The following is a 27,118-nucleotide window of genomic DNA, read 5'->3' as shown; positions in this document are numbered from 1 at the left end:
TCTTGGCAGGTATTGCATCCCTTTTACCTTTGTCCCTCTTGTATTTGTTCATCTTCTTGTTTTACTGGCAAGTGCCATTTGAGAGACTCCTTCTCAATTGGTGTTACAGCTAATGTGCTACATACTGGCACCTGCTCTACTGGATGGAAATGCAGCAAACACATCAAACATGTCAAGTCTCCCATCAACATTATAGCTGACCTTTTTTTATTTAAAAGGGATAGGAATATGGGATTTACTGGATAACATTTAAATCGGGGGAAAGCAGCTAAGACGGGTAAAACAAGGGAGAATCCTGAGAAAAATGGGAGGGTTGTCAGGTCTGTTGTCTTCTTGTTTATGAAATCAAGGAGCCATTGTTTCAGAAATGACCAAGACTTGTGAGTGGTAAATGTGCATTGTTAACTGCATTATGTTCTGTGTGAAACCAGAGACTGACTGGCATAGCAACAGTAGCTAAGGGAGACAGGGCTTAGAAAATGGTCTTTTTTATGAAAACATAACTGATTCTGAACTTTACCATAAATTGCTATGATGTCATGTACATTAAGGGAGCTTTACAGTGATGCCATTGGCCTCGATCACGGACACTTTGGTGACCCTTGTTCTAATCAACATACATGAAGTGTTTCGCAGCATCAAAAGTTCAGAGCAGCACACTCTGATTTAATGAAAGAAATAAAATTCGTGATCAATTATGATCACGTATTGGTGCCTGCGTTCCCCTCACTTGTAGCTGCGCACCTGCTGCAGGCCTGCTACAAATGTCTCAGACAACCAGTAACCTTTTTATTTACAACCAAGGCCAGATGTGTAGAGGAAGTACGTGGTATAATTACATTATCTTTCAAATTACTCCAATGACCTGACATTGAAAAAGCAAAAAGAAAGAAAACTGTTGGAGCTGACATGTTGCTTTCAGCCCATTCAACTGTGTGCTGTACCTGCCCAGCACAAAATCAAATAAAATCATATAAGAAGTGAACAGGGCAGAAATTTGGGCATGTAGCCATCTAAAGGCCTGGATTTTCTTTTTCCTCGGGGGCTGGTTATCCAAACCAGAGCCAAAAGAGAATACTTGTCTAACATTCATACAATGGCGCAAGCTCTGTTTCTGCTTGAGGTGGACAACGGTTAGTGCTTAGAGACACTAACAGTAATGGTGATGGAGGAAGTATGCTTCACCTAAGCACAAAGTATGAATTTAAAATACTCATTACTGCTCGAGGTAGTGCTATGTCTCATTTGTTCAACATGATAAAACTCAATCTGAAAAGTGTAGTCACTGGTATGAGCTGCCATTATTGTTGCTATTATTTTAGCGTTGCTGTGGCAGTGTGAGACAAGACAGCTGTCAAATATTATCACTGTAACCATTTTCTCTTTGTACGTATAAGACTCACACACGCTGGATGTACATGTTCAACCAGCTTTGCCACAGTGTTAATAAATAATTATATTTGTAATTTCTAGTTACTGCCAAATGTAGCAGAACTTTGTAATGCATTGCCCCCTAGTGATCACAATTTGCTTGATTTCAAGGTTTCTCTGGTGTTAATTTCACTGACAAGCACTAACTGTGACTATACCAAAATACAAGGTTCTTGGTGAAAAACAAAGTATCTTCATTTTCGTTGCCAAAAAAAGAGAAGATGAAATATTAAATACTTTTTTTTTTTCCAATGCAGCCGTTCCATTTCCTGTGTTATCAGGACAACACCTGCACAGCACGGTGAGGATTTGTGTCTGTGTGTGAAAAAGAGAGAGACCGTGTGTGTGTGTGTAAATGCAGGTGCTGGTATACGCAGGAGAATGTGTGTGTGTGTGTGTGTGTGTGTGTGTGTGTGTGTGTGTAAGAGTGTGCCTGTCGAGTCGGTTGATGCCGTAGGTGTGGTTCATATGCTTTGTGAGGAGGTGCTGACATGAATAGTGTAGTGTGGTAAATGGTATGGGAAACACTGATGTTTCAGCTGATTGCAAGTTCTTTTAAAGCAGCAGCAGGAGTTTCAGCCTAGCAAGCGAACGAGCTAAAAGCTATACCCTACAATCATAAACAACAGCACCTGAGCAGCTGCCTTACTAACTGATGTATTTCATGGTGACATAAAAATGCTCTCTTTATTTGTCTGTCACGTTACCATCATAATGAATTTAATTTAAGTCGGCATTAAAATTAATCCGGATGTATTCCTAAAATACGGTATTTAAAAAATAACCAGAAAAGTGTTTTTGCGGAACATGATGATGTCACAGTGAAGTTGAGCTTTGCCCTTTTGGACATAAAATGTCATCACTTCATCGATTTAACATGAGATGTCTGTGTGATGTTTTGTCATAATTAGCGGATGAATCATTGAATTATGGCTTAAAATGTGTTTTGGTTGGTCACAGTGACCTTTGACCAAGAATGGCCAGAAAAGTGTTTTTTGCATTACATAATGATGTCACAGTAAAGTTGACCTTTGACCTTTTGGATAGAAAATGTCATCACTTCATCATTTTAACCTATGATAGTTTTGCCATAATTAACAAATAAATTCTTGAGTTGTGGCCAAAATTGTGCTTTGAGTGGCCACAGTGACCTTTGACCATCAAAATCTAATTGGTTCATCCTGTGGACGTTTGTACCAGACGTAATGAAATTCCCTCCAGGTCTTCTTGAGATATTGCGTTGACGAAAATGGGACATGCCGTTACAATGATGTTGACCTTTGACCGTCTTGACAACCTAATCACTTCAAATTTGAAGATATTCCTTCAAGCCATTGCTGAGATATCACCTTCACTATAATGGGATGAACATCGCAGATATACATCTCAGATATATATGTATTTAAATTAGCGTACATACATATGGACAACCCAAAAACACAATGCCATTGGCCACTGTTGCCAGTGCAAAGGCATAAAAACAGCATCAGAATGTTTTTATATGCCTCCAAGTGAGGCTGCCTCTCTGATACATAGAAGCTCCATAACCTGGAGGCAAACACAATAAAAGCAGCATTTCCCATTTCCTTTGTGGTAATTTTGGGGACATTTAGAAGACATGCTGCAGAGGACCTCGGGATATGTGAGCAGACATAAAATGATAGACAATGTGTGATGCACAGAGGAGCCAAACCATTTAGTAGCTCAAAAACCAAGAGTGAGGCTTGAAAATCAATTCCAAAAGACACAGGGAGCCAGACGAATATAAGACTGATACTGAGAAAACAGGTGTTACATGTGGTCTAATTTGGTCCGTACAATAGGGACTGAATAACATCAGACAAATAACTGAAATGTCCTTTAACTGAAAGACATTACGGACTGCTACTTTAAGTACTGAAAACTGCTCAAGTCTGCACACACAGTAATTAACATGGAAGGCTTGCCACGCTGTCTTGCTGTGGCTCTGTGAGGACGGAGCTCCAACAGCGTCCAATGATAACGAGCCAGCCAGAGAGCGACGGGAAGCCGACTTAATCTTAAAAGTCAAGTCAGGGGAGAGATGGGCTGCCCTTTGAACCCGAGACCAGGCTGCGCTGAAAAACTGTCAGCGTCAGCGAGGAACCCAGTTCCCCAAACAGGTGCACCTCCACGTGGCATACAAATGATAGCTTTCTGGGATTAGGATGGTGCTGATGCTGTACTAGTGCATTCTGCAGCTACAACGAGATCCATGTTGGATTCTGGAAATGAGGACCCCTGATAAAACACACAGCATGGGACCAGGGAAACATGGTTATGTGCCTTACAGTGAAACAAGACTGAACAGACACTCGAACTGACAATTAATGAAAGGCATTATTCTCCGGTTGTGCTCTTATTTTTCTTTTAGTAGTAGCTTTCTGTTCATTTTAAACAGCAGAGGCAGGAAATAGTTAATTTCCTTCAGCTGCTTTTTTCAGATTTGCAGTTTTCAGACTGAGATGCACCTGCTTTACATACGTTTTTCCCAATACAATTTGACAAACTGTGAATGATTATTTCTTTCAGTGGCATGAAAGCTGTAAGGTGTTTGTAGTTGGATGCAGGAGGAAACGTTTCACAGTAAAAATACAACAAATAACTCTGTATTGTATATTGTAAAGGTTCTGCAATTGCCAGCACTTCTTGTCCAGACTTAAATATCTCAACAACTAGTGGATGGTTGACATGAAATTGTGCCCAGATGATGAATCAATCTGACTCTCCCATGATGCCACAAATGAAGAGTATTTAGACATTATTCCAAGGGGACAGGGTTGACTCAGAGGCTGATCAACAGTGAATCCAAGATACTTTTTAACAACATCTACTGTAGGCTTCACCGATCTTGCTCTCTATAACTGTATCGGATTTTCAGAAACAAAGTACATCCATTCCTGTCAGGAATAAACACACTAAACAAAAAAAAAAAACCTCACAAGTAGCTTAAATTTAGAAATGCTGATGAGAATTCTAATTGATGAACAAACAATACTGTCAATCAAACTCCTCAAAAAAGCTTTTGAAAGAAAAAAAAAGAAAAGGTTGTCCATCAAAAAGTTTTCCTATAGCAAGAATAAAAAGTCTTATTTGATAGTGAGAAAGGCAGAGAGACAGAGATAGAATCAAATAACAACAAAAATGGACTGCCAAACCAGAGCGTTTTCTATAAACGCTGTTCCTCACGCTGTGCTGCTATCTAACACCTCCCTGATTTTGTTTGTTTTCACTCCATTGCTCCAGGCTGACAGACCTCTCTCAGGCTCACTTCTTCAGAAAATGCTGTACCCATGTCTCACCAATTAGAAGCAGGGAGAAGCCTTGGAAAAGTTCTGTCTTCAACAGTCAATCTAGCCAGCAGCCTGCGTGTCCAGCTCCCCTGTGGGCCAGCAGACTCTATATCCATACTATCATCCCTCAATACACACAGCAGAATGGGCACTTATATGTGTGCGAGTCATGTGCAATTACAACAGAGTCACAGAAAAATCAGCCTTGCTTTTGTGAGGTGATTCAGAGGCAGTCAAAAAGCTTTAAGTACACTGTATGAGTATACTGTTATTTACCAAAAGCTATATTGCTTTCCAATGGCTGACCAGCATTTAATGAGAACTCAGAGCTGCTGCGAACCAAATCAAAACTGTCCACGTCATTAAGAAAGCAGCAGCTAATTATATTGATTCGACCCCATGGCTTACAGTGGTAACCCGAGCTGCTGAATAAAGTACAGTTTATATACTGGAAATCCACAAAGAAGCGACGCAGTTCCACTTTAATGATGAAAATAATTATTGTTAAGATTCAAAGTTTACATCGTCTTGGCCGCGTGGGGGGCGACTCATGATGCAGTTTAACACAGCCGGTACACAGCAGCAAGGTGCTTCCATTGTTCTTGATGTTTGGAGGTCATTACTGCGCTATGAGCTACAGCACTACAAAGAAAAGGTGTATCGTCATTATTATTAGTGTATCATGGTTTCTAAGTCTCTCTCAGAAAATCTGTATCATTAAACATGTGCTCTGCCTCTAAGCTTGGTGCCTGTCCTCCTGTCCTCCTCTTGTTTACTGGAGGGCAGAAAAAACTTTGAGCTACTGATAACTGGTTAACATTCAGGTACCGCTGCTACATGCAATTTATCTACTTTGTTTTTTTTTTTAAAGGAAACTACTAGAAAAACTACATAGCAAGTTCACCAACATAGAGATCCATGTAACTGTCAACCACATGCTGTAAATGTTTCAGTTTTCACTGTGGGGATATTTTTTACTCCACAGTTGCTCAGCTTTTTTGTGATCTCTACAGAGGAAAAAAATCCTGTAATGGAAAGTCCTGCAGGGGCATTTTCTACTGAGGGATGTGGGGTGAAATCAGTGAATACAAATGAATGTCTCGACAGTAGAAGCTGTCTGAAGCATCACTATCCACCAAATTACACAGCTCAAAGAGAAAAGAGTTGAAGGACGGGGAATCATTTAAATCCCTTCATTGTAACTCGCTCACATTCTACCAGACGAGTCAATTGTTATGCATAGTGATTTTTTTTCCTTTTTTTTTAACAAAAGATGCATGATGATAAATGAGCTTTGCGGGGCTTTCAGAGATGGTGGATTATATAGGCTGCAGAACACTCACCCCATGAGAGGATCCAGAGCGATTCCTTTAGGATTCAGCAGGTCTAGCTGTAGGATAGTAACACATGTGTCGCCACTGTGGTCACAGACAAATATCTTGTCTGTGACTCGGTCAACAAAATAGAAGTTGCCTGTCAGCCAGTCAATGGCCAGGTGCTCCACATCTGCAATAACAAACAGGGGTTAGATTCTTGTGTAGCAGAGCAGCAGAGGCTGTGAAACTCAATCTGTCAGTCCCTGGTCCAGCTCAATAGATGTTGTTAGATCCTCCCTACCGGGTACGTGCCCACACCTTTTAAACTCCATGGCCTCAGGTTGTAAAGGTTTCAGTTAAAAATATCTAGACTGCAAGCACAAGACGAGATGACCTTGATGACATTATCAGGATTTTTTTCTTTTTATTTAAAAGCTCCACCGAGAGGCAGAGCAGAGCATTCAAAAGCTCATCATGATGATCTTGAAAGGTAAAATTGGTATGGTGCCCCTTTAAATTACATCACGTCCACTGAGAATTCTGACTCTGAGTGGCTGGTTTGCATTATGTTTTTGTAAAGGACAGTTCAACCTGACACCTCTGATGTAGGTGTTGTGTAATGCACCCATATTAAAATATATCAAACCCTTTATAAATGACAAATTGCTGCCAGTGAAAATAACGCATATTTAATGTAAAAAATGTTTGATATTTGTGAGAATCAGAGTCAGATCAAGTAAAAGGAGGAATAGAGCACTTTTGAAGTAGCTAAGTTGGTGCTGCCTGCAGGTTTGAAGTACGGCTGTAGGGGAAAGGTGAGTGGCCAAAACCGCTGAGTCTAACTTGCTTTCAATTGCACGGATAATGAAGGGATGGACAGAGAGCTCACAGGTTAGAGTGTGAGAGGAAAAAAAGAGAGGCAGAAAGAAGAGTGAGCATATGTGTGTGCGAGAGAAACCTGGGTGATGTGTGTCTCAGCTGAAAAGATGCACCGCCAGTCGTGCAGGTCAGAGTGTTCACCATCTGACAGCAGATAATCACTCACATTTATCAGGAACGGTAGGGAAGAGAAGGAAAACTACGAGGAGCTGAAAACGTACGTTGCAAACTTTGTTGTGTTCTTATTTCCTGCTCCCGTGTGAATCCTCGCAGATTCCTTGTTTCAGCACAGCGGAGATGCCCAGAGGACTCTGCAGACAGAACCCAGCATACACTTTCCTGGTTGTGCTGGAAATCCAATGCCAGCGTTCCATTTACACTCAGGGACCTCAGGGGCTGGAGGCCTGTTCCATTTAGGTGGGTGATGACAATACGATCTGAACCACCAATGAGAAGCATTGGACGGCTGTCACCAGGATCTTGAGAGAAAGGGAAAATATGGATGCTATCAGTTTCTTTATTTCAGGGCACAATTTGTTCAGCTGAAACATCAAGAGATCAACGGACCTCAGTGAAAGACAAGACTACATTTAAAAGGAATAGAGGCAACATATTTTCCAAATATGGGGTTAAATGGTGCCAAAAAACACAGAGAAATAGAAAAAAAACAGAAATGAAATAAGACAGCAAGCATGCCTTGGTAAGAAAGAACCTTTCACCATCAGAGGTAGAAACACAAATTGAAAAAAAAAAAAAAAAAAACCTCATAAAAGAAAGAAAGAAAGAGTACAATCTAACTCAAACACTGGATGAAACAGCACCAAAACAATCAAACAGAAAATCATTTTCAAAGCTGACTGATTTGAACTAACACAACACATTGAGAAACACAAAAGTGGCTGACTTTTTCTGAGCTCTTCTCTCCAGCTGCGAGTCAAAGCAGGACAGTCCATGGCAGTAAAACTGAGATAAGCTGCTTTATGGGCTTAATTGACCGTGCACATTCTCTGACATCAGGTTCACCCCCTAAAAAGGGCCCTTATTTATCCTGATCTCCCACACAAGTTCAAGTCAAGGGCTACTCTCCTAATATAGGTAATAAATCAGAATGTCTGGTCACATAACCGCTTCCTCTTATCCCCCTGAATCAACTTTTAGTAGTCAGACATTTTTCTCCCACTCCAAGGTGTAGATGGGGTTTTGACCAGGCTGATGTCTGTCCTGACTCGTAATCAAGCATAGCAAATGTTAGCTCATGTAGCAGTAATGGCAAAGTTTGCTGGAACAGACCATGAAACAGTACATTTCACAATACCATAAGTGTCTTTGCTTGTTGTTTTCTGCCTCACATGCTTAAAGTCCCACTGAAATTACATTATGTCATCCCTTTTTTGCAGTCACAAATAATGCTACCAACACTCCTTTCCTCTCCCCGGAGAAGCGTCTGCTTTTGACAGCAGCTGACAGGCTGAGCTCTGGCAGGGGAACGAGAGACAAAGTAAACAAACTTGCTCTGTAGCTTAAAAGCCATGAACAGACAATGTCTTTTAAGCAGTGGTATTGAAGAGTAAAGACCACAGCAGCGTCTACAATAAATGGACCGAAGTGATATTTGCAGGTAAGTTTATGCTGTTTAATGTGGTGTAGCTGACCAGCTAATTGGCTATCAAGCCTGCAAACTGACGGTGGTGCACTTCTCTCGGGTGAATGTTTGCAACATAACTGTAGTACCATGACAAATTAATACAAAGCTAAGGGGCGTCATCATGAAAGCAAACCCAAAAAGGATGTGATTTAGAAAGCAGATACTGTGTGTATTCTGTAGCAGGAAAGGAACATGTCATACAAGTAGAATAAAAAACACGACACCTTTCATGTTAGTCTCAGGCAAATGAGGAGCGATCAAAACAAGATTAAATCCTCCAAAAGAACATTTGTGCTGCAAAGTTTCAACTTCAATCTAACACTCAACACCTTAATATGTTTTTCATTCCCTGCTGCTGCTCCTCATCTTCTGGTCTCAGAGAGCTCTATCTGAAATTTATATTCATGAGCTTTTACAACTAATGGTAACCCCATCGTTATCCTCGTACCACTATCGCTCTATGCTAAATTAATATTAATGCATGTGAGCATTGGGTTCAGTTAAGTTTATGGGTAATCATATTCAGTTTATTCCTGGTAGGACACCAGTCATATTGATTAAAAGCTCCAACAGCGGTGTTCTCCCCAGCTAGGTGTGTTGGGCCTCCAGCTATTTAAAACCCATATATGCCATAGTGACAACGCCCTGAAAAAAATCTGCTTCACTTTATTGTTCAATGCATAACACAAATATATACCACACAAGGTTAAGCTTGTTTACTTGTGGACGGTGGACCACCAAAACACAATACCTCTTGTGTTTTTTTATTTCTAAGTAGGCTGTTTTACTCATCAGGACAGATTTGTTACCGGCATCCGGCATTAGCATAAATCAGGGTGACGCTGGGCATTGTCTCCGCACAAAATACTCCAGACTGCGCCCACTTAAAATCTCATGCTCATTAATTTTATCATTATCCTGGCCTGACCACGTCTACCCATTCCCATGTGGGTGATAGATGTGGTCACTGCTAAACCACATTAATCTTGCCCTCCCAAAGCTAGTGAGCACCAAGGCAATGATAAGCTCGAATTCCACTCTGGCTGAACAAAACCGCCCTGTTTATTATTAGAATTGAAACATACATACTATGCAGATTATGTTGTTTCCCAATGCAAGTGTGCCGCTCACCTTGTTTGGCTTTGCAAGATATCCTGTCAGGCTGCAGGATGTATCCTTCTGTGCAGCTGCATCTGTATGACCCGTAGGTGTTCGTGCAGGTTTGGCTGCATGCACCATACATGGCACATTCATCATGATCTTATGGAAAAAGAAGGAGAGTCATTTGTAACAAATTAGGTGTGCTCAAACATGACCCAAATACATAAAGTATACTTAATGTGGCCTCACTCTGGCACCTCAGGCATAATTACTTTTACAACCAATGAGCCTTTTTTGGAGCTGCAGTACCCTACAAACAGCTCTTCCTCATGTCGTCCCCGAACAGGATCAAATTCAGGAAGCTGTGCCACTTTGTTAAACCCCTTCCTCCAGCATAATTATGCAATTTTACATCATGTCTTTGGTATAAGGTGTGTGCAGAGTCCAACTACAACGCTAGAAGCACCTTTGACAGCAAAATCCTGTCTTCCTCCTGGCTGTCAGAAACCAGGCCTGTGGCACATATGAAGAACAGAAAGAGGGGGAGAAAGAGCCAAAGAGAAACTGTGACCTGTACATACAGTCTGTGTGCATATGCACGTGTGTTGGGGGTGTAATGCACTCTGCATGAGGCCCGGCCTACAGACAGATGGTTCTCATATACCCAGTACCTCCTGCTTATTCATCTGAAGGAAGTCTGGGCGAGGGCAAAGGGAGACTTGGAGCAGGGGGGGGCTCCATGGCAGGAGGCCCCCACCAACGCAGCAGAATCCTACCTCTGCAGCTCGTCCCGTCCTCGCCGACCTCAAAGCCATCAGCGCAGAAACAGAAGGTGCCGTTTCTCGTCATGACGCAGCCGTAGCGGCACCGGAGCTCGTGGCAGGCTGACAGGAGCTCTGCAGGAGGAAAGAGAGAGAGAAAAGGTTAGAATAAGAGAAAAAGGGTATGAAAGGGTAGGTGGAATGGGAAATGACTTTCTGATTTGGGAAATTATGCTCTTGATTTTCCTCTTGTCGTGACACTTTCAGTCACAACTGCTCCCATGTCATTTGACCGTCACAAGTTTAGACAAGAGTTTCGATGAATCACCACATGGAAATGAAAATGTGTGAATATACTGGAAACTATTAGAGGAAAGAAGTTTTTGTCTAACTGTTAACTACAGGATCGCTACAGGAGGGAATGTAAAAATAACTGAAAGAAATGTCACTGTCAACTATTAAATATCACCAGATACAGACATATAGACAGAGGAAGAGCAGAGTGAGTGACTCTTTTACTGTGTAATTTAAATGACACCAAAATGCAAGTTTCATAAATTCCATTTAAATTTGAACGATTAAAGCTTATTACCAGCCTTCCGTTTAAAAGTCATCATTTGACGCATTGATTGTTTGGTAGCAGCCCCCAGGAAGTGCCAACATTGTCATTTCCCATGTAATTTCTGAATGTTGTGATTGGTGACGATGCTCTGTATAGCACTAATCTTTACACAGAAAGGAACAAAGAACAGCTAATTGTGGCATGATGAATGCACCAGCAGAATAAGTGGAACAACTGAAAATATAACCCTCAAAACAAAGCTTTAATTGCGCAGAGATTGATATGCCACTGCTGCACATTAATTAATGTCAACTCACTGCCCAAAAGATAAAGTCCTTTGTGTTTCCTGTGCTAACCATTTCATGACATTATGAAATACTGCATTTGCAGACTGAATCATTTCTTGACAGGGTGTATTTACATTCAACAGCATAGTGGGAACTGAATGACAATCAAAGCTTCAGTTATCATTACGCTCTGAATGAAAACACAGTCCTCGGTTTTGATTTTTAAGAGCTGGATTATGTGATGTCAGTGGATCAGATGCCTTTAAACACTTACTGATTTCTCAAAGGTCCATTTTTCATTACAGTATCTAACTTTCTCTCTGGCTCGCTGACACATTGAGATGAATGGTGCGGCTGGATTGTTTGGAGAGAGATATATAAATCTCAGTGAGAGCTTGTTGGAGACCAATGTGTCATCTGATAATCATAAAAACAGTTTCTAAGTGAAGGGAAGAATATAGCAATGACATGTGGGGAGTAACTGTTGACTAACAAGCCGGAAGCATGAAACACTTTGACTGCACTTCTTCACTGAAGTTAAATTGGATTTATTAAAATCTCAAAGTGTTTTCATTTGTTTTGCAATGAAATTACTCAATGAATAGTCGGAAAATACAACTTGTAAGTCTAAAAGCTCCACTGAAGTGCGTACAAAATACTGTTATTGATATTAAAATATGCAGACTGTAAAACAGTGGCCCTCTTACCTTTCACAGCTTGGGAGAGGGCTGAGATGGAAGTATAGGGTGAACTGTCTGTGTATTTGGTTTTCATATAGCCCTCAGAGGAGGTTTGACTGACAGGGGGTTGAATGGAAAATGACTGAATTTTCATTTTTGAGGTGATAAAGAACAAGCAAACACTGAAGGATTGAAATGGTAAATGCCCTGTAGCCTTTGGTCTTCCATGACCAGAGAGAGTCTGCTTTGATATTTATTAATACTCCACGCTGGCTCATAGTGGTGAAATGACTCTGGAAGAGCAAAGAGCCGCAGCTCAATAAACTTTAAAGGAAATGTGGAAACAAACTATTCGAGAGAGGCATGGCGCTGCTTTTCTGTGTTTAAAGGTTATGTTGTTGACATTAATCATTTTGTGGCAATTACATACCCACCCACAACAAGAGTATGACACCAAAAATGTGCAAGCATTCATCCAAAGTTGCCAAGTGAAGTTTAGACACACTAGGTGACAGACAAAATAAGACTCTTCACCACATGAAAGCAATTAAGTGCTAGAACCAGACAAAGAGTGCTTTCATCACACGGGGATACATCTCGATTCAGAATATAAGACTTTGCAAACACAGATAAAAATTTTGTTCATGCATGAACAAAATTCATGCACACGTTTTTTTTTCTTCCATTCAAATATGAAAAGCGACTATATGTCTATCATATAAATGATGTCTGTATTCACATGAATAATGGAATATTTTGAGTTAGTTGAAACACAGCATTTTGTCTCCATTGATCATAATTGAAAAGATAAGCCTGTCTACTGTTTGTCCGTGTATCAAAGGACATCTCATCTCAGAGTCATTTCAGATCCGTAAACACACGTGAGCTGCTCCTGCTCGGTGTGAAGAAGAAAAAAGAGCCAAGTGATGTAGCAGTATGAGGCTAAATTGTTCTCTGACTGCGGAAATCACCCCAGCTTCAAACTGCACAGAAAATAGAAGTTTCAAACCATGCATGTGGGAGAGATTTTCACAAAACAACTCATTTTATCCACACGAAGACACACAGACCTTAAGCTACCTTTTTGGACGTGAGTTGACTTCTTTACAATACAGAGAGAGTTTTTAAACCACCAAACCAGACCAAAAGCCAGAAGTTAAGCGAGGTCCTAACAATTCCACAATGTCTGTATTAAAGCCGACAAGAAACTGTTAGAGTTTGAAAGTTCCAGCTCCTGTTGGAGAGCTTACTGCACTCACGTAACCATGGGAGAGTCAACCCTGTCTCCTCAACATTATGTTCATATACAACTAATTTGAATCAATTAAGTAACTAACAGCGAGATTATGTCTTTACTGAGGTAAAGACAAAACCTTTATTTGGATGGGAGGGCTTATCTCAGCGCACGACATCTGTTGAGTCTGAAAAGTTCAACAGTAATGCAAAGGTATTCTGTTAATAGTCTATAACTGAGCACCTGCGTCTGTACTGCCTTACAGCTCTCATTATGTTTGTCTGCACACCAGAAGGATGGAAGCTGAGTCTTTTACTCTGTATTTGAATTGTATAAGAATTTATTTTTAACAGCTGCGAAAAAGTAAAAAGAAAACAACAACCCAAGGATTTCACATATCTTTATGACAAAAAATAAATAAATCAGATAGTGAGGATAAAGCAACATGCACAAAAACATACAAGATACTCTCACTTCATGGCTGCCAAAGTTTCAAAGTGCATTTTCAGCTCCATTTAGCAAGAGACCATTAAAGTTTTACCCTTTGAAAATGAATGCAACAGTCTGTTGGTTAGCAATGTTAACACATTTCTTAATGCGGCCAGCACAGATAATGTGGTGCAGATTATGACATAATATAAAACCACTGCATCTATCTTGCTTTGTTCAGCTCTGAATTACTCATGTTTAGTTATTGCCATGTAGGGGCAAACTAAAAAAACATGCAGTGACATCAGTACACATGCTGCATTTCAGCCTGAGCTTGCTCTTTCTATACAGCTGAACAGAATCTAAATTGTTTTTTTTTCCCAGCCTTGGCCATATTGTCCATGTGTCTGTTATCAGAGATCTGGAGGATGTTTTTAAAGTTACAGATACAACCTTTAAACCTGCGGGCACTCTTGAGCTATTCTGCAGTGGGAGCTAGCGATGGCAGCTGCCTGCCACTCATGTCATGAAGGCCAAACTGACAACCAGAGCTGAAAAGTGGTCAAGACACATCCTTTCACATAACTTTTGTTAACAGGGAAACTACATACTATAGGCTATTTCAAGCGTATGCGAAATGTCACAAGGGTCACTCCATCTGAGCCTGCCATAAAAACACCATTTCTGTGAATATTAGCAGCTAGCTGGAAAAGCAAATCATTCGTGTTCAGTGGATGAGGATGTGTTTAGGTTATTTTGATGGTTATATGGCGTGAGATGGTGCAGGACATATTGGGGTGGACTACAGAGCAGCACTCGTGGCAATGCTCTGCAATGAAACGACAAAACATTGAATACAATCAGCCATCATGATGGCAATCGCTTCGGAAAAGGCCCAAGTTGAAAATAACCAGAATTAAACCCACCTACAAAGCGCCACAGGCTGGTAAATTTGTCTGCTTGGATGGACACATTAACACTGGCTGCTAACTTTAGCATTTGAATGGCTCAGTGTAAACAGACTTTCTCTGCCCCCCTTTGCACTTTCGAATTGGTGTGTGTCAGTCAAATCAAAGAAAAACAATGGGTTTGTATGAAGCACGTTCCTGACTGGCCGCCACTTATGATGGCTCTGCAGGGCTGTAAGAGAAAGCTGCTTTTTGAAACTGTAGCTTCCCTGCTAATTAGAAAAAAAAATCTGCAGGCTACTCGTGTTTGAAATCTCATGCAGGCCAAAAGCAGGAGACAGGAAGTGGGCAAAAATAAGCTAGAGGATGTTTAGTGATTTAGAGATTGCATTCAGATCCAAATAACGCATCTCCGTTAGGTCACATCCCTTCTCTACATGAACTCCTGCACATATTTTCGTGAAAAAAGAAAATCATGAAAAATGTGTGGTCAAACGCTGAGGTGGCGGATAGCCCTTGACAGGTGGGTCAAGAACTGCTTCCATGCATCTCTGTTTACCCGTTCTCAAGCTTGTGTGTGGACCCCATGTGACCTCGGCATTATTATTCATCGCGTGGTACGGTAACTAGCACGCTTCCCTGTTGTGAAGCAGTATGCAAAATGACTACATGCCGGGCTGACGATATTCAAAGCTAATCCTTTTATCTGCTCAAAGATGCCAGATGATCAGCTTTCCCTCTTGGCAAACACTGAGTGCTGCAGGGATTGTATATCTGCCGCTGAGCCTGCCTGATGCTTTTCACATATCCAGAGCTATGCATTGCAACCTGTGAGAGCATGAGTCACTAGTAATGTTGTGGCCTTGATACTGTGGTCTGCAAATATACTGGATGTGGAAGAAAGACACTTTGTGTAGTGAGTTACAAAAGATTTTCATATACTATGATCTATACCTTTTCTAACTTTTTATTACATACTGGCTCTAATGAAAATATACCTCTTACATACAGTCTCCTGCAAAGGAGGGATGATACAGCTGCGATGAAAGATGCATCGACCAAGAGTACACTCAAGTTATGAACTATAACCATAAAGACGACGTCAGAAACAGCATACTTAATTTGTTTTATTTGTTCATCCTTAAAAGTATGATTGCATCTTAAAAGAAGCGCCTGCTGCTGACGCTCCGAGCACATGCAGAAATATGAAACAGCGTGAGCCTAGTCACCTTATATCCTTTCACCATGTAGAAAAATGTTGGAATGACTGAAATACGCGGTTAAATGTTACTCAGTCTGAAACACAGAGGCTAATGCATTCACAACAGCAAGCCCGGTCTAATTTGCAGTCTACTGCAGTCTAATTTGCTCTAATCAGATGTATCAACAGAATGATTCCAGCAATTGCACAAAATTAATTCCATCTGTTTTCACATTATGCCTGGTAAAAAAAAATAAAAAATGTTGGGTTGAGATATGTGAAGCTCACAGGAGATTCTGCCGCTTTGTTATGGAGGTTTTCAGAAAATTATGACTTGCTTAAACTCTATCAGTGATCTGGAAATTTGCAATGTCAATACGTCTCCGACAGACTGCACTAACATAAACTGTGAGGTCCAGTTTTCACAATGGGGAGGGGGACCAGCCAGAGCACAGATACTGTTCAAATGCGTGATGAATGGTCAGGTCATGTAATCAACTCAGCCTGAGCAGCCATGATAATGTTGTGTTATAAGATGATAAACCTCTTAGTGTACATGGCCTTTAAAATCAAACTGAAATTAAATTTCGTGTTTGTTTTGACCTGTATGAAAATGCTAATTACCAAAAGGAAGAAATGTAGGTTTATTTTTGTCTGCAGTGGCATTGCTATTAGTGTTGACTTACTGGAATTTGATTGGTGCAGTATCGTTGCAGGCAGACACTTTGTAATATGACTTCAGCCCCCACGCTGCACAGGCAGTAAACCAGATGTGAGGCTGATGTCTTTAGCCATTGCTTTGTTCCATCTTTCATTAAAGCTCTGCTTCTCTTTGACTTCAACTGCATCGATGAAACAGACACAGTCAGCACTAGCTAACATGACACTGAGCTGTGTGGAGCTTCCGGTCACTTAGCAGGTATTTATATAACATGACCAAAAGAGAGGGTGTATTAAAAACAAAGGTTAATGTGAGCAAGCTAGGCTTCCATGTTCTGAGTGGAATACCAACTTCACCCAAAAATGGGTCCTCCTGAAGGATGAATGTTGCTTGTTGAAAAAGGGGAAAAACATCTAAAAATGGTTTTACTCTTTTTAGAAAAATGGCATAATATGCACAACAGTTGCAGTTTCATTACAGTTTATTTCCTTGCACAGAAGTGAGAATTCAAATTTCACTTAAACTTTTCTTTTTTTTTTCTGTAATAATTACTGTAGCATTCAATATCTTCCTATTAGGGATGTAATAGCATCAGTCAAAGAAAAAGTCACACATTTATCTCACAGACCACTTGAGCTGAAGTTTCTCAGACTGTCCACATTCAACCTCACAGATGGCAGAGTATGAATGGTGAGTGTGGCACTGTTCCTCTGCCAATACAAACAAGAAGCCACACCACGGGCGAGAAAAGGCTAACCCAAGGCTAACAGTCAGATTGCCCCATCTGGCCTAATTACGGCTTCCCTTTTGGGATGGCCATGGTCTTTGTCCGTGAATCGCTAGTCTTTTTCAGAACTGTTTGCAGTCAAGGCCCGTAATTAATGTGGGACCAAATTGAGATGCAAACCCAACACAGACGGTTCACCCACGCCTGGCTCAAGGACCTTTAATGAGTGGAATTCTCACCCATAAATTAGAGACTTAACCCATTCTGTAGGTCTGTAGCTGGGGCTGGTTTCCTCTGGGTGGCAGGAATGACAAGATTGATTCCACAGTGATGAAACTGGGTCATGAATTCCCCGGGGTTCAAACATTCAAGAGTTTCCAGAAGTGTGAGCAGGGAAATATTATTTGTATAAGATGTGCAATGATTGTAGTGACACCATTTATTGACAAGGCTTTAGAAAGTTATCTGAGAAGCTTAAGTGTGCCAGCTTTGATGTGACATGGAGCTGTCCGGATGGTCTAGAAGGTATAATTTTCCCAGGAAATTGAGAGATACATGCACGTATACATGTAGTTTAAAAAAAAAAAAAACTGTAATCCTGTAGCTCAAACTAGGGCTCAAATGTGACAGTAAATGCTGTTAATCCCTCAAAGCACAATTCGCTCAGGGATTTGAGAACTGGTACGCTGCCAGGCTTCTGACATGCCCTTAAATATTGGAAGAAACATTATGGGCGTGGGTGTCGAAATCTCCCAGCAAACAATGAAATTTTAATTCTAACCACTCCTGAGGAAGAAAATCCTCCGTAATAGGATTTGATGACACCAGATTGTTTCCTCATATTAGGGAGAGTAATGATATGAGTGACAATATCTTGCCAGATTGTGCAACAACAAAGTAAGATGCATGAAATATTGATTGCCAGTGTCGTGTCGGCTGTTATTTATATAGTGTGTAGTGGGGCCTGACAGTCAATCCTAACCAGTGTAACCAGGATAACAAGGCATGGAACTTCAACTCATCAAAAAGCAAAGCAAAATCTGACACAGAATTTAAAATTAGATGACTTTAATGTCATGTAATACTTTGACAAATTCCTCGGAAATGACTTTTAAATCATCAGATGCATCTGTATCAAAAGCAGAAGGAGGAAAAAAAAAAACACTATTGAAAACTACAGCCTCATCCTCTCCGGTAAAGTGACTGCAGTGAGGTAGAATAACACAATAAAAAAGCACCGCACATTGCAGAGTACCACTGGAGAGAAGAGAGCGATCACTTTGACTACTTACTGTAAATGTTCCATCCATTAGAGGGGCAAAAATTTAATAAATATGCTAATACGTTACAGTCTACAAGGCTGCTTGGCAGCACATTTTCAACCTACTGAGAAACACTAAAAAAAAATCATTGAGCTGTATTCATGGCTAGTCATTTCGGAACGAGAGCAACACTTATCACAGGCTCCCTCACCCTGGAGAAAAGTGTTTGTTTGTTTGAGTTGTCGTAATGAAAAGTTAATCAAGTGAGATAATTGAATGTTGTTCAGAGACAGAGGGTGGGAGGGAAGGTGCATGTTTGACATTGTTCATTTTTCAGAAGCTTTATCATAAGAAAACAAAGAAAAACGTATACTAATGCTTTCTATATTATTTTTAGTGTCAGAATGTCAGAGTCAGAGCCCATTAGAGAAAAAAACGATCATGGTGTGAACCAGGGAGACAACGCTTTCTCACTGCCACGACAGTAATGAGATTTTTTCTGCTAGTTTTCAGCCAGTGCACTCTAGAAGGCAGCTGTCATTTAAATCCCAAACACGTTGCCTTCGACAAGCTGTGCTATGACATGGAAGTCGTCAATGCATGAGAGTCCAGATTACCCTTACGTGGCAGAAATAGATCCACATATTTTGGAATCAAACACACTGGAGAGCCTGTCAGTGCCGTGAGAGGCAGCCGCACCTCATCGCGGTGATATTCGGCGGCATTCAGAGGATTATTTTTGCTGACGATTTTCTGTCGGAGTGAGTGAAACTGGCACAGGTTGACAGTCAGAGTCCAATCAGATTTTTAATTATAACCAACGATGGCTCTAGGAACCAATTTGTGACAGTGTTCACTCATCCGTCTTTCCTTTCTGTGTCACAAACCTTGTTATTAATTTTACAAGTCTTTTATTTTTTTTGCAGATGAGAGCCAATATCCTGCATGTAGTACTCAATTCTCAGTGTGTATGAGTAAACACAGATATGATGGCTTAACTTTTAATATTTTCAGTGTCAAGATCCACTTTCAATTCAAACGGAAACATGGATTTTTGTGCCAGTTCATTATTGCCTCTCAGATACGATTAAATATGGATGCACTGAACATTTTCTTTTTCAGGACAAGCAGGGACATTTGAAAATGGAGGGAAGTTTGACTGGTTACAGCCCAGATTTCTGATAGATTACAAAAAATAATCCAATGCATCAGTGAAATCTGAGAGGTTCATAGTGGTTTTGGGGCTGAGGAAAGCTTACTGATAGAAACTGTACTTTTTTTGGATCAATATTGCAATTTTTAAGATGAAATTATGATGATTATTCTCTATGAATTTAACAACAGGCCTGTACTGGGTGTCTACTTATTTAAATTAGGAACATCATCACCAACTTATCTCATTTTGAAGCAAATTCGCCTGGTATTCCAGAAACATTTACCAATCTAACACACACTTATTTAGATATAATAGTGCTTTTTGACATGACTCAAATTTAATAATGACTAAAAATTTTATTATATTTATTGTGAACAGCTGCATAGTTGGCCATCCATAACAAAGTGCTGGCAAATCACATCTGACAATATTTTGATATCAGACTGACAACACCTAATGATAGTGCTGACAGCTCTGCACTGGAGCTGCTTGAGCTAACGTTGATGTTAGCTTCACAGACTGACAGGACAATCTGTTTCACAACTGTGAACCCCTGTAGGTCTCAACTCTTTTAAGGCGATGAGCTTAAAACGATGATACGATGCACTTCAAAGTTTAACTGAGAGATTTTGTTCACCGGCTGTCTGTTACAGTCTTGGGCGGTCACGGTGCAACAAGTAGCAGCATTACTAGTTTAACAACATTTGTCAGTAGCATGGAGGTCGCGTTGCTGTTTTCTGAATCAAATAGCCTTTCAGTAGCTCCGCTCTTTTATTGATCACATGGCATCTGCACAAGATGCAATTTCCCAAGCATTTCTGAAGCTCAAGCGCCTCAGAGCTTTCTGCTGCTCTGAAATAAAATGGCTCAGGGTCAGAGAGGCACGCCATCGCCACGTGTTTGTGTAGCTGACAGGAGCGCTTCCGTATGAGGGTGACATCGCGCACCAATCCTTGGGCTCACAGTCTTGACATCTGCTTTTTGTTAGTATGTGAAAATGACTTTTGTCATTGCTGTTGTTAAATTGGTTTTGAAGCAGCGACAGCAGAGAGCACAACTTATTGTGAAATAAACAACCAGACTTAAAGGTCCAGTGTGTAGGATTTAGCAGCATTTAGTGATAAGATTGTAGATTGTAACCAACTGAAGACCCCTCGCCTCACGCTCCCTGATGGTGGCTGCTAAAAAATATGAAAGGTGCTCTCTAGGGCCAGTGTAGAAACATGGTGGTGCAACATGGCAGACTCCAAGGAAGAGGACTTGAGCTCTCTGTAGATACAAAAAGTTCTTTCTAAGGCAACAAAATTGCAACAATTCTTACTGTGATGTGATTATACACTAATGAAAACATACTCACAAATATTATATTCAGTTTCTGCCATATTCTGCCAACAGATCTGCCAACAGATCTGCCAACTAAATCTCACACAGTTGACCTTTAGCATTTTTTTGCCGGCCTATCTGTTTGACTGACAGTTGTATTGATCTCCACTTGAAGCTGGCTCAATGTTAAAAAAGTAGCAGAAGTAACTTGGGCGTAGTAAACGCTACAGCCAGCTGGTAGCTTAGCTCACGTCACTTTTCAAGTAGCTTGTCATTCATTCTGCTGTAAAATGCTCTCTGTCAGTTTTTTACTATCATATCTGATGTTTTGGGATTAATATACTGCTGCATTAATGTGTATGTTGCATTTTACTGCTGTACATGTTTAAGGTTACACTAATTTTAACTACTTTTTATACTGTTGGGTAGTTCAATATACAGTAATGCATCATATTCGATAAGATCATCGCATGTCCAGTGAGAACCATGCATCTCTAAAAAGCCAACTTTTCACAAGCTCAGAAAAACAGCCTGTTTCCAGCTTTGTGATAATGCATTTTCCAGCTCATCCACAAACGTTAACAAGCACATGGAGAAAATTAGTTCGTTCAACTAATGTGAACCAAATTTAGACAGAGCAGATATTAGATAGTTGATACAGAACATTGATCCATTTTTCCCTGAGAGAATACACTTGAAAGCTTAGCACAAAGAGAGAGAGGAGACAGTTCGGGGAGCAGCAAGATTCCCCACTGGGGGGGAAAAAGCCTCAGAATCAGAGCCTACACAGGGATGAAATGGAATAGCGAGCGCCAGCAATAACTGTGGCAGCCATGGTTGTATTGTGAGCAGCGAAGCAGCTCTTTCATTGGCAATGAGAGAGCGAGCACATGCGTGACAGCTTAAACAGAGCACTACATTAGAGTGGGGCTGTGGATATGTGTGTACAGTATGTGAGTTGAGTCCCAGTCACACTGTGGTTCTCGCATTGTGACGCGAGCTGTCTGAAATAGCTTCACAGACCTCTCACTTTTAAGGCTGGAAGGTTAACAAAGCACGAATCATATCTATTGTGTGCGTGTATCGTTTTTGATATTCAAAGTGACCTGTTTTCCGTGCAAGTGGGAATTTTTTCTGCTGCGCACTTCAGCATCAACAAATGATGATAACTGATTCTGCAGTAAATGTCAAGTAATCACGAGCTATTACTAAATGAGGTTATTAATGATGAATGTAATGGTGTGGGTCGAGCTTTGTCAGGGATAAAAATACCGGAGCGCTTATTAATGTGTTGCCTAAATGTCAGTAGAATTTAAAGACGTGTGCTGCATGTCGTTCTCATATTAGCAGACACCTTTTACACATATAACGGCTCAACCAATTCTGTGCTATGGATGAAAAATTCACTCCGAATTAGTGAGAAGCACAGGACGAACGTAGGCGCATTTCTGTTCAGATAAAGAGAAGACATAGAGGACAATCAAGCAGTATTAACCGCCACACAAAATCAATAACTGAAATGCTTGTAGATTCAGGCTTTGTGCTATTTGGACAAAGAAAACTAAGGCAGCTAAATACTTTTTCCCATGATAGTATTTGATCTTTATTTCAGTCTAGCACTGACAAAGATGTGATGAAAAAGAAAAAATCATCACAACAGAAGTGCAAACAAAGAGAACAGTTACACAAAGTGTTCTGAGTCCATGCAGTAACATCCTTTATCCAATCATGTGTTCACAAAGTGGTGAACCTGGCTCCAGCCTTTCCAGGATGCTTCTTTCATACCCAAACATGATACTATCACTTGTTACCAATGAACCTGTTTACCTGTGGGATGTTCCAAACAGGTCTTTTTGGAGCATTCCACATCTTTCCCAGTCTTTAGTTGCTCTTGTCCCAACTGAAACATGTTACTGCCATCAAATTCAGAATAAGCAGATATTTACAAAAATCAATGAAACTGATGAGGTGACACATTAAATATATTGTCTTTGTATAACATGGTCATAACATAAACCTATTGGATTTGGGAGAATCTCATATTCCTAATTAAAGTAACACTGACAATAATGAAAAAAATGAAATGAGAGTAGCATGACTCAGATGTGCTCCCCTTATATGAGATCACCACTCAAATCTGTTTGATTTGGTTAATACAGTGTGTGAACTTCTCTTCTAAACGGGGTTGCAGCTTCTTTAGAGTGAAAGAATTTTCTCACTGCTTTGTTATGCGTGTTTTTCAGATTTTCCTCCTGCACAGATAATAGACAGGCCCACTCCGAGCTCGCTTCATTGTGTTCTATGCTACTGAACTCACGATAAAGAGTGAAAGTTAAATATATTATCTTTGTACAGTTTTCAATTGAGTGTATGCCAGAAAGGATTAGCAAATTATCACACTGCAGTATGTTTTATTCATTTTAACATGTATTCTTAACGTGCATCTACATGTAATTACTGGTTGGAGAGTGTTGCGCTATAATTTCCATTCAACTCCCACTTAAGTGCCTGTTCTCCAACCTTTGCATCGTGTGCACTGAGGAGGGCATTAAAACACTGCATAAATGGGCAAAGAACTGTATTGCAAGGTCAAGAAAACAAACTCACAGCCCTGTTTATGCCAATATTCACACTGCCATGAAAACTGTGCCCAGGCTCTGATGTTTTTTATCACCTGTATCTGACTCATAAAACTTAATGCTGGTGATCTGTCTGGGCTCTCGCACGCAAACGGCTGAGTTCACTCTGCACAGAAAAGTGACAGTTATGAGCAAGTGTCAGCATTCAAGTAATTAAAGCCAATATGTAGACTCTTTAATGTGAATTTAGCATATTAATGGCACATATACAGTATAGCTATAAAAATCATATATAGCATATTCTGATGGCACAACTGTCTGTAGACAAATTAGGCTGGATGAGTTTAAAATTTTGCAGTCTAACTACCAAAATCATAATATTACTCCTGGGGGAAGTCAGAAGAAGCAATATTAGGTGGAGAAAATTCAGTAAATGAAGCTCAGATGTTTTAAGCAATAAACATGACCTGTTAAATTTGAAAACAATTATCATACAATAAAAATGACTATAATCACGCTGCTGTGGAAATGAACAGTTTTTGTTATTCAGTTATGTAATTTCATGTGCTATACAAAGTCAAGGGTGCATCGCTGACATTCACGATGTTACAGCGTTGACTTGGCATCAGTCTGCGATCTCTGATGACGCTGCTGTAAATGTGCCGTCATGATACAGATTCTTCCTCTGTTTCAAAGAAGCAGAGCGCAAACCCGAGAGCTTAGTGCTGACAATTGTTTCTATTCAATTATTCTGTCATGGTTTGTCCCCACAACAAAAGCTGCTGCGTTGTTGTGTCACTAATTTAATATGTTACACATTTTTGGTGAAAACATGTAGGAAACAATTTGAACAGACATGGATTAAGCTTGGCATCAAAATTCAGCTTTAATTTTTAAATCTAGGAGACCTAATGCCAAGCCACTGACAAAGTCTCCAAATTCAGCTTCTAAGCTCCAGGCTGTTCTTTTTATTCACCATGTTCATTAGGAGGAAATTTGTTTATGCTCACTTTCTGGGACTTCCCTCAAGATAACATAAGAAGTCTGAAGTTGTTGAATTGTTTATTTAAGCCTTCCTCAATGCAAGCAGGAGAGACTTCAGAGATCCCACGGCACAGCCATGAGCATGAGATTAAGAATGAGCAAGTTTCCTGAAGGTGAACGAACAGAGTTTGGTGGTTTTCCATATGGGCACCTTCATATCAAGGCCTCTCGGGATGTTTGCCATGTATATTCATAAGAGGTGGGCAGGAAAGGGAGGGAAAAAAAAGTTTGTAAGAGACCCAGCTGGTTGCCTAAAACTTCTCTTTGGTGACCTCAATTTCTCCTGCTTCCCAATGAGTTTGGTCTGTCCATGCGGGACTAAGCATACTGTACAGTGTCCCTGAGTGAACTTAAGCAGAAGGTTGGTGCCACAGAAGCTCAGTGTTATCTTTCACATGAAATCACAAAATGTGTAGAAAGAAAATAAACTCCCATTTTCTACCAGACTAATTTATTCCCTGCGAAAGAATCAATCTCTCTACCGCTTTAGGCAAGGAAGTCAAAGCAGCTGACTGCAGCGTCGCATTCAGAGGTGGATTGTTAGCATTCAGATCACACATTCGTACGCATCAGAAAGTGCCTTTTAAAGGAATTTAGAACACAGAGGTGCCATGTTCCCCAAACACTGAGAAGGGATGTGTGAAATGGCACATATTTGGCAAGAAGAATGTAAAATCTCTTCAGGGCTATGCAAGGCCGCAGCAAGGTTATGTAACAGGAGACAATAGCGGAAGGTGACTTCATAGTCAATAACCCCAAATCTTGGTCAAACACAAGCAGAGTTGCGTTCATGTTCACATCACTTAATGGAATGAAATGTTGAGAGTAAAAAAACTCAATTTACAACAAAATGTAGTGAAACAGAAAGTTGTCCTTCCTGTGAGAGAAAGTATGGAGTGACACAGAATGAAATATGCAGCAGATCCCCTCTTTGGTAGACTTGGGCTTTAAGATGGCTGACTTTCTAACCCTGACGCCTCGAACGAAACATTTAAAATGCAAAGCGGTACATCCAAATTAAACTGATGCATAAGGAGAACGTACGTGCTTCTGGATTTATTGATAATTCAAGTGTGGCTCTCGTTCATTTAACTCATTGCATGTTAATTTAGGAAGAGAGAGACGGGCTGTGAAACTACTTTAAGCTTAAGATTTGACTAATTATGAGCTATATGAATTCTATTTCTGACTAACAGTGATATAATTATAAGACAATTGTCATTTTAAGATGTTGTTTTGAAAGGAGCCAAAAACGAAAAATGATCTTTTATTATTTTATTTATTTTGTCTTTGTGATATCAACACAAGGTTGGCACGTAAAGTTTATGTAGTCAGACGAAGTCTTTACTCTTTTGTTTCCTCTTTAAAATAAAGAAACACTCGAAAGTACAGAATTTCATTAGAAAAAAAAAAACAGAAAAAAGCCTTCTTTCTTCCCAAATTTATCTGAATTTCTCTGGGAGACTGTGACTCATTACTACTCCCAGTAAGATACAGAAATGTGAGGCTCACTGCCATCATGTTTTAATTGCATGCCAGCAGTATATTATATTAGTTTCTAATCAGTTTTCTTATGGGGGATCTGTAACGGAGAGAGACAGTATGAAACGTTTCATCACGATGGTTAGTAATGTGCTACGTGTGAAGGATTTCTTCCCATCACCATAAAGCTGAATAAGGCAGCTGATATACGTAGCAGCTGATAATTCAGATTTTCATTACCTTGTCTTTCCAGCATCAGCGGATTAACTTCCATTTGTCTGTCTGTGTCGACACACTTTGGCAGCGTGAATGGGAGATATCCCAGCCTGCAAAAACTACCTGCTTGTTCTACCTGTGCTGACTCGAGCGCTTCTCCCAAGCTGTGTTTTGCGTTTTCATTAAACCTACATGACATGAACACAGTAATTGAACCAGGCTTGCAGACCCTTTATCATGCGGTGCTGTTTAGTTACAGGAACGGTCCTTCAGGTGTTAACCCTGAAGATCACTTTGTAGCTCAGGCACAATTAGGCAGATCTGGAAAGTAGCATAAAATGTAAGCTGCTGCAGTTGCATTATAGGCGTCAACGCTCTAAGAAAGGCTGTACTGTATAAACACATCATTTATGCTGGGAGCATTTTAGGGGATCTATAAACTTAAACGGCAATATTTAAACCAAAACAGACAATGTTGCATATTGTTACAATGTCTTCCCACTTCAATCAATATTGATTTAATTATACTTTCTGGTCCCAGGCAATCCACCAAGCAAAAAGTCGACATCAATGCAAGCAGAAGTGTGAGGAGTGCAACACTGGAGCAGGAGTTCTCTGCTCTGTGCCAACAAACAGGCGCTTGGGCTCTTCACAGCTGCGAATCAGAGGCTACCATATCCTCGCACCTCGCACAGACAAAGCCAGCATGACTTTAGCTGTCTTACAGGTCAAAAAAGGTTGTGGCCTCTGCCAGAGAGAGGCTACCGTTGTGCCAAGACTGCAGCAATCACCGAGCAAACGCTGACTTATCACAGGAGCCAGGTGTCCATAGCAGCTTGGTATGCTTGCTAAGAATGCGGGCAACAACAAAAACTTGTGTACAACACAACACCTGGTGCTGCCATCCCACTGTGTCTCTTGCC

At 40.4% G+C, this 27,118-nt stretch overlaps 1 protein-coding gene across 1 annotated transcript in view; it reads right to left on the bottom strand.

Moving 5' to 3' along the window:
- The window catches only part of lrp1bb (low density lipoprotein receptor-related protein 1Bb), a 238,283-nt gene that overhangs the window by 128,611 nt on the left and 82,554 nt on the right, over positions 1-27,118 (bottom strand). The window contains exons 3-6 of the mRNA XM_076746483.1: positions 10,460-10,579; positions 9,714-9,842; positions 7,159-7,416; positions 6,086-6,248 (exon numbers count right to left, since the gene is read on the bottom strand). Coding sequence (XP_076602598.1) covers positions 6,086-6,248; positions 7,159-7,416; positions 9,714-9,842; positions 10,460-10,579 — 670 coding nt within the window. The remainder of the gene's footprint in view (positions 1-6,085; positions 6,249-7,158; positions 7,417-9,713; positions 9,843-10,459; positions 10,580-27,118) is intronic.

Source organism: Chaetodon auriga, chromosome 13 (assembly GCF_051107435.1).
Source record: "Chaetodon auriga isolate fChaAug3 chromosome 13, fChaAug3.hap1, whole genome shotgun sequence".
Taxonomy (NCBI): Eukaryota; Metazoa; Chordata; class Actinopteri; order Chaetodontiformes; family Chaetodontidae; genus Chaetodon; species Chaetodon auriga.
The sequence above is the reverse complement of the archived record's forward strand: the minus strand, read 5'-3'. Positions and strand labels throughout refer to the sequence as shown.